The 12,859-nt window shown below is 34.7% G+C and overlaps 1 protein-coding gene across 3 annotated transcripts in view; it reads right to left on the bottom strand.

The window, feature by feature from the left end:
• Positions 1–482: 482 nt before the first annotated feature.
• The window catches only part of DCAF17 (DDB1 and CUL4 associated factor 17), a 17,605-nt gene continuing 5,228 nt past the window's right edge, over positions 483–12,859 (bottom strand). For 2 of the 3 annotated variants that reach the window (XM_058839412.1, XM_058839414.1), the window contains 8 exons: positions 11,174–11,281; positions 10,576–10,681; positions 6,993–7,135; positions 5,489–5,598; positions 5,013–5,100; positions 3,414–3,506; positions 1,908–2,063; positions 483–1,152 (listed from right to left, as the gene is read on the bottom strand). In XM_058839412.1, coding sequence (XP_058695395.1) covers positions 1,027–1,152; positions 1,908–2,063; positions 3,414–3,506; positions 5,013–5,100; positions 5,489–5,598; positions 6,993–7,135; positions 10,576–10,681; positions 11,174–11,281 — 930 coding nt within the window. In that variant the 3' untranslated portion in view covers positions 483–1,026. The remainder of the gene's footprint in view (positions 1,153–1,907; positions 2,064–3,413; positions 3,507–5,012; positions 5,101–5,488; positions 5,599–6,992; positions 7,136–10,575; positions 10,682–11,173; positions 11,282–12,859) is intronic. The other variant, XM_058839413.1, reaches the window with a different exon arrangement.

The following is a 12,859-nucleotide window of genomic DNA, read 5'->3' as shown; positions in this document are numbered from 1 at the left end:
TTCTAGAGCTCTTCTCTATCGCATCATTTAGAATGATCCAACTTAATTAGTAAAGCCTGGAGCAAAAAGAAACATTTGCATGTAGTTACCATGCTTATGATGACAGTGATGGTATTGAGTTCTGTTTTGAAGAGCTATGCTTCTAAGCCCATCTTTGGCTTGCATTTGGAAAAACTTTATCACCATGAAGTCTACAGCCTGTGTTTTGTTGTTATGTTTTTTAACTTAAAATGAATGCTTTCACTCTGCAGATTCTGAATATACCACATAGAACTCCAGTGGATCAGATAGGCTGCACACAGTAATAAGGGTAAATGGCTGGGAGCTTTAGCTCAGACAGAACAACTCCTGACCTTAACAGGGCAGAGAATTGTTTGGAGATAGATATATATATATGTAAACACATATGAAAATATATTGAGAAACAGTAAAGTACACAATTTATTAATATTTGTCTTTAAATCAAAACACACACCACCAGAAAACCTGAGTGATTTTATTTCTCACACAAAACCAAGAGAAGGATTTTGTCTAAGTGGTTTAATGGTAGCACTACAATTTTCATACTACATAGAAAATTTATCCTAGATAGTTTTACATACTTTGATTAATTAAGAGTTTGTATTACAGTTGCATAGGTAAAACTATATAAGACATATCACAGCAGATGGTAGATAGTAAGTAAATCCATGTCTTTCTCCTTGATGCCCAGTATTTCAGTCCTATTGCTGAAGAGAAGCAATAAATCCTGCATCTAGCATTAATGATGAACTGGTGAATACATGAAAAGCGATGTATGAGCTACAAGCAAGTGTACAGTGTCACAAAGAAAAAAGAAACAAGACTTTATGTAGTAGTACAAAATGTTAAGATTAAATCCAGCCAGAAAAACAACAGTTGATTACTATGTATGGAATCCTTAAATAGCATCCAAAAGTCTCTGTAGCTGGTGTTTATGGCTTAAATATATACAAAAGTTCTCCCTCCTTTTTTTACAAAACACTTTCTGGTTTTTTTTTTATAGCATTAAGGATCATCATCTCTTGCAGTATCACATACCATCTGGTAAACATAACAACTGAATCTCCTGTTAGGCTTCTGTTCTATATGTAATACGAGGTCTTTGTCAAAGTAAACTTCATGACTGTAAGTCTGAAATGAGAGAAAAAAAAGTTCAGATTGCAGTCTCTATTTCCACAGCTTGCTAATATCCCTATAATTTTCCACGAGGAACAAAAAATATTTAACAGTGGTGAACTCCATTATCAGACAGAAACTTTGTGTGGATATACAGAGATTACTCTTCCAGATAAAGGACAGAATTTTAAAACTTTGAGAGGTTACTCATATCCCTATTTTAAGAATCTAGGTTCAGAGCATCTGATTTAAGATCACAAGTTGCCTACGCAGTCAATAAGAAAAGAGGTGTAACTGAAAATTCAGCTGAAAATTTCAGACCATCTAAGTTGGATGTCCAGCTAAACTTGGACTGTAAGAACACTCCATTCCATCTTCCCAAATATATATACAATGAGGTCCATGCTTCATTTTATGCATGAGTACTTCAAATTAAACTAGGGAGACTATTCAGAAGTTGTAAAGTTAGTCTGTCATAACTAGATATAGAGTATGTAAGTTGATAAATACTTCAGAAATACATTAAGGAAAACCCTTACTCCAACCAAAAAAAACCCCAAAAAATCACTATTTTAAATAATGGGGACTTTAAGGTAAATTAACTACTGTCTGATGAAGTACTTACAATTTTAGAGTTGTAATTATTATTTTATGCAAATTTCATCCCTTTGCAACACTACTTATACATCTGCTTGAAATCTGAACAAAAGTGGTATGTAATTGAGTATGGGGAAGAGACAGTGGGAACAAAAGACAAGAATTTTCCTCACCACATCCCAGGACTCCTTTAATGGAATACTCTTAAGTAGAATGCCATGTTCATTGCAGTGGAAGTCAAGGTGAGCTCTTCCATCAGCTCCTATCTGAGTAACTGCCACAGTGGATAATAAATCCAATTCATCTTCATAGTCCACAATTTTGAATGTCTTAGGAAAAAAAAACCCTCAAGTTTACAAATCAAATAGAAATTCACATTCCCCTTTACCTAAATTGCATAGCTCTCTTTTCTTCATGTGAAAGCAGAATTGGGCAAATTCTAGTTCTTAAGTCTTCTATCCGAAAGAAAACTTTGGGAGCCCAATACCCAACAGGCATTTTCCCACAATACCAGTTGTCAGCAAAATTCCTTAAACAGGAGAAAAGGAAGTAATGTCCTGAAAAATCCTAAAGTGCAAGTACATGTATTTTATATACAACATACAGGAAAGAGAAAAGAAGTACTTTTAAAGTGGCCAAAGAAGTATATTTAGGCTCTTGAAGCAGAGATGTTAAGAGACAGTGTAGCTTTAAACCATCATAGGTTTTGAGGGAAAGGGTACATTAGAGTAATTCCATGAATTTCTGTGTGTTCTGTTCAGATCTCTCTCTTGCTCTACAGATTATACGTCAGTGATGAACTGACACCAAAATGTGAAGATTGTGAACCTCTTAATTGCCTTTATCGCACTATGACATACTTTTTAAATTCAAGCCAGTCTTTTTCTTCCATAATGTAAAAACATTTACTGGAAACACAAAGTGTAACAGCAGAAAAAAAAAAATAGTGTGCAATTATTTTTATTATGGTTAAAAGAAAAAGTGAATAGGAAAACTACAGACCTTTAAGGATTATACTGGACTGTGCTGTACTTTTACCATAGTAAAATCTATTTCTTCAGAATAAAGGATAGGAACTGCCAGAAACAGATGAATTTTACCTGTTGTTCTTATGTCAATTGTACATCCAGCTCTAGATAGAGAGCTAAAAAATATTTTTCATAATCTTTTAGAACTCAAGTGTTTTCATTCTCAAGAAGCAGTTACTTAAAGGAAAAGTGTTAAATACCTTATCCTATAATCCAATCAAAAGGGGAGAGAAAAATAAAGTTTAGACACACTGTAAAAAAGACAAGAGGATCCTAAAGCAGGTGAAAAGAAAAGTTTCTTTTATCTCATAAAATGCTTTATAAGAAATATTCAAAGAAGATATTTAAATGGAGGAAAGAGTAATGATTTACACACATTAACACATCTTTTCTGTGCCATTGAAATCATATGGAGTTATGGTATAGTAGGGCATAAGATCAGTTATTGAAAGAAAGAAAAAATGCAAATCTCAAATGTCAACCAAGAAGAAAAGATGATAAACAGCATGTGAAGTAATTGGAAGAAGACAAAGAGAAGAGGAATAAAGAACTCAAGGATACAAACAGCTAATGGTTAGACGCACTGCACTTGAAACAAGAAGGGCTTCTGGCTAGCTAAACACTAAAATAATTCATGAAGGTTCTTCTTACATCAGTTACCTCTTGTTCTGGGTCATCATCCAACAAAGTAAAACGCTTTTTCACCACTCGACCAGAAGCTGTTACAGTAACACTGTTGTTCACCTTTGGAGAAACATAAAAAAGTATCTCTAGACTTTGGAGCGACTTAGTTTCTATCAATTTGACAATGTATCTGTTTCATATACTTTGCTTTCTGACCTTGTTTTACTCATTAGCTACACATAGCCCTGGTGCTGCTGTTTAATGAGCTCAATAACTTGATGACTTTACTTGAGATATTATGTTTACTCAAATTCAGAGGTGTCCCACAGAGGTGGCAAAGGTTCTCAGCTACCATAATTTTCTGAACCGAAGTGACTAGAACCAAGATGCTTGAAGGAGAATTAAGACTGCTAAATCACCACCATTTTTTTCCCTAAACTTACTTCCAGAAGACAGGAAAACTAGCATCTTAAACCACCATGGTTGCTTCCACTGGGCTTCATTAACACCAGAAATATTAAAAATTAGGATCTATCTTCATAGAAGTCAAAAGGAATAAGCAGAGCACAAGCAGGATTAGAACTCATATTTCTTTCTTCTTACTGTAACACAAGTTACCTATACAACCTGGTGTTTAGTTCTTGAATTCAATGCAAGTTTTGCTCTTGAGTTTGTGTAGATTTTTAATATAAACAAACCTTTTTTCCTGAAAAAGCTTAAAAATTAGCATCACAGATTCTCACACATTTTACAATATTCAAACTATAAAAACTTGTTTTTAGGTAAGACGTAACCTTGTCTGCTAATCAAAATGACAGGTCCAGGCACTAACTAGATTTTTTTTCATGTGTGCTCTTTAACCTTTTTGACATTAGATTGTCTTTGTGATTCTGTATCACAAAAGACTTCATGAAACAACTGAGGTGATTTAAGAACTCAGTTCTACCATTAGTTTTAAATCATCCTCTCACACTTGATTCAACCTTTCTGCACTCTTCTGATGCACTGATGACTCAGTCCTGTTCTCCAGTTGAGTAAAACAAGCAAGCAGAAAGTACTCACCTTTCCTGCCAGGTTATTATTCTGTTATTTTAGTGCACTGATTTGGCTAACCAAGGGTTAGGATCAATGCCAGACTTGTCACAAGAGAATGACAGGTGTGCAAGGCCAGGAAAAGGAACGGACTTTTGGAAGCATTGCAACGTCTTTATTGTCTTATGAAGACTTACCACTAAGTTATGAGAGACTTGAAACACTTCTAGCATTTGTATGATCAACTTACCTGAGCACCAGAGATGCACACAATTATCACTTGGTGGCACCTTCATTTGAAGGAAATCTGTCACAATCTTTTAAGTATGTTTTATACCCATGATACAGAGTTACACTGCACATCTTAAAGAACACTGAAAACTAAAGAAAAGACTGGAGGTTTCAGAAATCTATCCTGAAAGTGTTACTGTTTTCAAAATTCTTTTCATACCACTTAAATGTCCAGTGAAGATGGAGAATGTCTTTCAATAAACCTTGGGTAAAAGCCCATAAAACACAGTGATTACTCAAATATGCAAACCCCCTGTTTATAGCTCAAAAATCACACATTGTGATCTCAGACACTAAACTCACACAGTTTTCTCTGTTGGCTACGATTGTAAAATCTTCTGCAATTTCCATTTGATCTGCATGATTTTTAACTTCCTTAAGCTTTAAGACTCTACAAAAGAAACAAATTACAAAGTAAGTAATGTATTCCAATTTGCTTACAACATCTCTATATAATTTTTTATATCTAGTACATTAAAACATTGTAAATAAAATAGAAAAAAAATATTTTTGTAATTTATGTTTATTAGAAATTTTGACACAGTGCTCCTTGAGTGTTTTTCATACCAAAATCTAAGCTGTGGCCTCTAGTGCCACGTTCATCACACAGAGAAATCTGCAGATGTTTCTGAAAGAGCTTTTGATTCTGATAAAATAATAGATTTTACATTTTCTATAGTCTGATGAGTGTTTGGGCCTGCAAATTGTGAGACTACTGAATTCATGCAGTTATGGAACTTCTCTAATGAATAAAAGATTTGAGTAAAAAAGGGTCATACTTTATCAAATTTGGTCCCACGTGGATTATTCTACCTGACATATCTGGGTGGAAATATATCCAGTCAGGTTCAAGTGAACAGCATTTCATATCCTGTATACCATTTTTTGCCTGAAGAAGAAAAGGAAAGCTTAGAATATTAGTATTTTGAAAGTCTCACAGATCTAATTAAAGAAGAAATACTGAGCTCCTCACTATATACCTCTGGAGGTTTTAAAGTACTGCTCCTAAACATGACCAGAAAGGATGGCAGTGGAACAATAATAAAAACAACAACAACAATAATAAAAAGACTCGGTTCCAATTCTCAAGAAATTCAGTGGAGCAGTTTAGAGATTTTTAATATGCAATAAGCAATAACCTTGTACCTTAGTGATATATTGTCCTATCTCTCCTGAAACTAAGCAGAATGAAGATTTAATTTACACCGTGCAAACACTTCAACAATTCCAGCTATGAGTATCCAAGACATGGGATGTGTAAAGACATGTGACAAAAATTAGCACAGAGTTTGACTTGAGCTTCAAACCTCAGGCTTAGCCTCTTTTGTGCAAATTATTTGTGGAGCATGTAAGCCTGGAAGATCTTGTGATTTCAGCAATCAGATGCAAGCTGGTCAAAATCTTGGGATTTTGGCAGTGGCTTTCTGTTGTTAAATTTAGCTACGTCGATCATTAAAATTACCAAATATATGAACCCACATAGAAAAAAAAAACAAATGAGAAAGGATTCTGCAAGTCCATTTGAATCAAAATTGATCTTCAGCTACAATTGTGAAACATCAGTTTTGAAAATCACATAGGAGGGAAATAATTGATCAGGCAAGCAAAAGAGATAAGGACATTAACAGATGAGACTTATTTAGTCAAGAAACTGAACAGGCCCAGAAGTTGCTTGAAATACAGAATGATCTTCAGGTCAATTCCAGATTCAAAATAAAAGCTGAGATGGAGAGCTCACACAAAATAGTATTCATATGATAAATAGTACATAAACAAAAATAATTAGGAATAGATTAAACTAACTAATAAAACCTTTCTAGGGACAGAAAGGGATTAAACTGAGCAATCAGATCTTTTTAGGGAGAGAGAGAGAAGGTACAAGTCAAAGATAAACTACAAACATTAAGGATATTTATTCTGCAATATCTTAAAATTTGAAATAATTCTGTATTCAGCATTTAGTAGGCTGACTAGTCAGAAGCATTAGATTGTTACCATGCAAGGAAACAGGTAATGAGACTTAACTTTTAAGTCATGAATACAGTGCTGTGCAGCTCTGACAGTGCTGCTCTTGTATTGGAATGAAGGAAATATGAGAAGCAGTACTGATTCAGAAGAAAGTATTTTACACATGACTCCATGGGATAGCTAATTTGATACTGGGGTGAGCCCTGTGAAAGCACTGCATTGGTAAACAAAGGTATTATAACCTACTCAGAATAAGAGATGAAGACAAACATAATACACATTAACTTCTTTTATATTGCTTTCTGAATATATTACCAAAGCATTGTCTTTCAGAGAACAAATATGGAAGACTCCTTTATGTTTTTTCTTGTTAGGTGTGATGATATAATGCCAAGGGTAACCTCCAATTTGAAATGCATTCTCCAGAGAAGATGCTTCAAATAGCAAAGGTGGGGTATCTGCAAATATTCGGTAACGTTAACACCATTAGTAGCAGAACAGTCATAATTCCATTGATCCTTACAATTCTAAATTCCAATAAAGCTACTAGTTCTTCAGAACTCTTGAAGATCAGTGGAAACACACTAGCTATGAACTCTTTGCCAGCGCCAGCTATGCTATCTCACCCAGCATTCAGGTGCACATCTGCAGTTCCCTCTTGAGGGTTACTGCCTTCCCAGATCTTCAGGCTGAATACTCTTCCAGTACCTTTGGCTTACGAGCAAAGACACAGCAAATAATTAAAATTATTCCAGCTCATCTGATTGAGAAATGATGCACACATGAACAGATCAAGGACCATATCAAAATGGTCACTATTCTTTTGGGAAAAAAAGTGATTAATAACTGGAAACAGCAAGCAGCAACCTCAAATAACAGAATTAAATGCAGGAAGATAGAATATTCAGATTCTGCTTCCTCCTTTTGTGTAATACAACAAAATAGTGTGGACCACAATGGATACAATCTGTAGCTAAGTTCACAAAAATCAATCAAAATATAGATTTTTTTTTTCAATTAATGGCAAAAGGTCTAGTTTTCCTGACACTTCAGTTGGGATAAATTACTAAGATGTACTAGGTTATTAGTACAAATCTTCTGTTTGCTAAATCAGAGGCATCTTTGAATAAAATGGACTGCACAGAACTTTACAACTTCTGCCAACTAGCTAAATTAAAGCAATTGCTACAGCTGATATAACCGAATCAATTTTAGACTGAAGATCAGCTCTTTCTAACAGAGAAAAGCTGGGGAAAAAAACTGACAAAACATGGAAAAAATCTGCAATTACAAGGGGAATTTAAACAGGCAGAATCTAAAAACCCAAACTGAATTAGTGCAAGGAGAACAGGGTCCTTATCTGGACTTTGAGTCCCAAATATCTTATCCATATTTTGACTTGATCTTATCCTGCATTGTCTAGATAATTATCCTGATGCCAATGGTGCTGTCATATGTCATCAGATATTATGTTTATGGAGTTCTTCTTGCCTCTTCCTTTGTTTATGTTTCCATCAGTTTAGCCATTTAGATTGAATGAAATTAGTTCACTGCCAATGGAAATGAAGTCTTTCCTAAACTGGAAAGTGTCTGTGTCCCATTTGCCTTTCAGAGTAACACATAGGAAAAGGGAGATTTTGTGCAAGAGATAATAAACGATAGGTTATAAAAAACTCATGCATCTGCTGGAAATGTAGAGAATGTTGAAGATGGAAGCATAAGCAAAGGACCTACTGATACTAAAATGTGTCAGAAAACGAAAAATGAGTTTAGAAAGTTTGTGACATTTTACCCAAACAACTTTTTAAATAGAGCTTATATATCAAGGCCCCTCAAAAATTCTGGTAGATGGACTAAATGATACAATTAAATGTATCTCATTGGTATATCAATACTGAGTAGTAGAAGCTGCTTATAAAATCTGCCTTTCCTTTTATGTTCATTTAGCAAAGATTTGCAAGATTATAGTCACATAAATCACTGTGATGTGATTCTGCTGCCTCAACTCCATCTTTCCTACTGTATGTCACTTGCTGTTGTTGCTTATCACCTCCTGTTTTGTTTGCAAGTCCTTTCCCAAGTCTTGCCAGTTTTCAATCTCCAGTTGAGCTTCTTTGTTCACTTACTTTAAATTCTGCAAACTTTAATCTAAACAAAGTTGTTCCTGGCAGTACTAACAAGTGATTGTTCTGAATGCACATAAAACCAAAGAAACAGCAACAAGAAAAGCTTTCTACAAGGCATCCCTCTCCTTGCTTTTTTTCCCTGAAATTACTGTATCGGCTAACAATAAATCAAACTAGTTTTAAGTTCTAGGCCATTCAGAAAAATCACACACTGTGACCAAAATCTATTCCTCACCAGTTAAGAGCTGTAGCATAGAACATCTTAGCCTGTAAGTTTTGATCTCTATCCACTTCCTTTTGGGTACCTTACACCCTAAAAAGAGAACTGCAATAATGCCCATCCCTTCAGCAGTTGCTGTAGGGAGGCTAGGACTTAAGTAAGAAAGAAAACTACACACAGTTACATTATAGTAAATACAAGCCTGTACTTTGAAACTGTTAGGATCTTGCTCACTGAAGCATTTGCCCATCTGATTCTTGAAAGAAAACAACTCAGAAACCACAGGAATGCAACTATTTGCAAAAACGCAAGCATGAAAAATATATGTCATGGGTTCAAAACTTCCTAACCAAAAATTACTGAATATGATTAAAGATTGAAAAGGTTTTCTTCACTACACTGGTTTTAAATCTCAAAACTAAAAACTACAATGATGTGTAAGCCATAAGATCAAATCTTCCTACTCAAGTTCCCACAGCAGGTTTTCCACAGGCCCCTAACATTAAATGGTGTTTTCACAGATTGAGATGGAGAGAAAAATGGGGGAAGATTTCCCTTTGCAAAAACTGAGATGTCAAATATAGCAGTCTATTGCTTTGTTCTGATAAAACACTGCATTATAACTTCACTATATAAGTCTGTATTTTATCTTTGTGTACTCCCTCATTTTTATATAAATCTGGATTGATTTGTCTCTTATTATCTGACATTGGGAAAAAAAGGCATTTTTTATGTGGACAATCAGCTGAAATACATTACATTCACTTGCATTAATTACATTAAATTCAGAAACATTAAAAATAAAATAAATAAATAAATTCTTTTTTTTTGCTATTTGTGAAACCAACCTTTTAACTTTTTTCAGATGCCTCATGTGTAAGCTTGTGAGAATGTATTTTTAAAGTAAGAAAAGAAATTTCAAAAAAAGTCTCAGGTTTTGGTCATTTATTATGATTCTTAGCATCAAATTCTAATCTCAAGTGCACCAAAGAAGCCACTGGTTGCTTTTAGAGAAAGAAGTCATTACATAATGCAGAACATTTATAAGTTAATGATTTGATTAGAATTGTTTTAATAATTTTTCTTATTCTCAGGAATTAATTTTACTGAAACTGGCACATTTCTGACAACCTAGAATATCAAAATGAAAGTCAGACAAACTGTATTCAGTCTCTTTGAATTTTCTCTGCAAGTTAATGTTCTCACATCTTTTGCTTACATATCATATACTGTTTCTAGGTGCTACTAACAGCTCTCCTAGTCCTTCCTCTTTCTCAAGAGCAATTGCATCTCAGAAATAAAGAAAGAGGTTTTCATGTCATGCATTGATTATAAAGCTTTTCAGATAGCTTAGTTGCTGTAACAGTTTTCTCAGTGTATCCTACATAATTATAATGGTAATTAGAAGCAAAGCACAGCACATTTTACTATAATGTAAATATAGCTACAGCACAATATGAGCACAGTAATTTTAGTATTATTTCTTAGTGTGAAATAAGCCACAATCAATCCATAAAAGCCACAGTCAAGCCAATACAGAGATCATAATTACCTGTTATTTTAATGTTACATGGAAGACCAAATGGATACTTTCCTACAATTCCCACCTGACCATTCCAGTTGAATTCTTGTCCCAAATCAAATGGTTGTTCCATGAACTAAAATAACACAGAACAATTTAGCTTTACAGATGCATATTTATTTGCTGTTTAGTTTACTCTCTATTACTACTGCATTCTTTATCTTGTTAGATACTGCTTGAGATCTTATTTTTGAATTAATATTTGATTTTTGATTGGAAGGATATAAACTCACAAGTCTAACTGCAGGTCTGTTTGAGATCAAACTTCCCCATGCCCACCAGTTTCTGGCATTAACAATCATCTGTAACTACAGACTGGGTGTGCAGAGAGAAGCACATCTGGTGTAAAATTTACATAACTCCCCAGAAGTGCCTGTCTGACCCTGGATCTCTTATGTTTTGACACCTGTAACTGTTGTAACTTTTCTGATAGTGTATCCATTTGAATCTTCTGACATAAATACATCCAGGCAGGAACCTACATACCCCATGTACTTATGTAGAGTACATGAATATTTGTGACTTGTTACCCAAAAATACCATGGATGAAAACTCTGTATTTTATTACCTGTTCCAAAATGGCCTTGAAGTTATAGAGTCTGACCAGACCCATGCTATACATTACAATCAGAATTCCATTAGAAACAGCAACATCTGTCACACTATTACCAAAAATCTGGAATAAAATGAAGCAAAAAATATTCTATTAGAGAATAAATAATTGTGAGAAAACACAAATAACTGACATTATGTCCTTGATTTTGCAATCACTTTATTTTTTTTATTCTGACCGAACTCTTATGATCAGTGTTTAAGTTCAAGTTTTCTGTAACTCATCTGTTGTGAGTTTCTTTAATCCATTGCACTGCAGTAACACCTGAGGTTACATCAGTCATATTCTGCAAGCAGATTCATGCTCTAATCAATTCTCAGTATAGATTCATATCATGCTACCCAGTTATTATCATACATGAATAGATTATATTATTCAGCATTCCACAGGAACGTTAGCAAAACTAGCAACTCAATCTAAAAGTCCTGATTTCAGATCTTCTGTTCTTTCTTCATCCCCAGGGTAAAATACTAGTCTAATCACAACTCTATGACTGTGTACAGCTGTACTAAAACTACATTATCCAGCTGTCACAGAGTACAGGGTTCGCTCTGAATCCCAATTTGACATACACATGAGAAGCTGACTTAGCTTTTTTAATAATTATGCACTATTCATTTGTGCCACTGCTTAACACATCACTGAGCAAACCCCACAAATTAATTCTTAATATTTAATTAATACCAACATGTCAAGTCAATAGTTTTTTTTAATAGAAATGCTCAAAAAATGTAGTTTTCTTTAATCTGACTCACTACGTGAAAAAGAAATTAAACCAGTTAAAACAGGCTTAAAAACAAGAAGAAACTGAAGAAACACAGAAACTGTAAGACACCTACGTCTTAACAGTACCAGCAATTCTGTGATCTGTTCGGTTCTGAAAGATACATTCATTCCTGAGACTCTGCCTTTTATTTAGTTTTATGACTCTTTCTCAATACATTTGTTAGCTTAGGTCTTAAGAGTCTTTCAGACACAAACTCAAATAGTGTTCCAACCCAAAAGTTTCCTTTCTATCCTTGAGACCTCAGCCAATCTGAACTCAGAATGTATTGTGGTACACCTTCACAGTAATACTGAGGCATGAGGTGCATTCTCCAGCCTTGAGCAGTAACACCAACTCCAATCTAACAGTTACATTCCACTGATCTGTGCAGGGTCTGGCACTGCCTTCACTGTTTGCATTTCCTGCTGGGTGTATTCTCACATCCCAAATGCTGCCCCTTCCATTACAGTTTTAACAATTTTGCTGATGAGTACTCGGTACAGACCCAGCTGAAGAAGTGCTCTTTCATGTCTTGCCAGCTATGAGCACGATGAACCTGGCATGCCTTTGATACTGAGAATACCTTTGATACTGGGAATGTTTTTTCCAGTCATAAATACTAATTTTGAACAGAACAATACATGGTACCCCCCAGCTTTCATGGGCTCAAATGAACAAAATTAACCCCCTGCCTTCACTTGCCAGGCCCAATTTCAATTACAGCGTCAACCCAACCTAGCACAAGCTAAAACTCCAGCTTATAGCTCTGGACCCTAAAGATACTGTACCTCACAGAACTGAAAAGACAGAGTTTGCATGGTTGTACTCTTTCATGTGTAAGTTGTATCCAGAGCTTTCTTGACTTAAAATAAAAC

The sequence above is a fragment of the Poecile atricapillus genome, chromosome 5 (genome assembly GCF_030490865.1).
Source record: "Poecile atricapillus isolate bPoeAtr1 chromosome 5, bPoeAtr1.hap1, whole genome shotgun sequence".
NCBI classification, from domain to species: Eukaryota; Metazoa; Chordata; class Aves; order Passeriformes; family Paridae; genus Poecile; species Poecile atricapillus.
The sequence above is the reverse complement of the archived record's forward strand: the minus strand, read 5'-3'. Positions and strand labels throughout refer to the sequence as shown.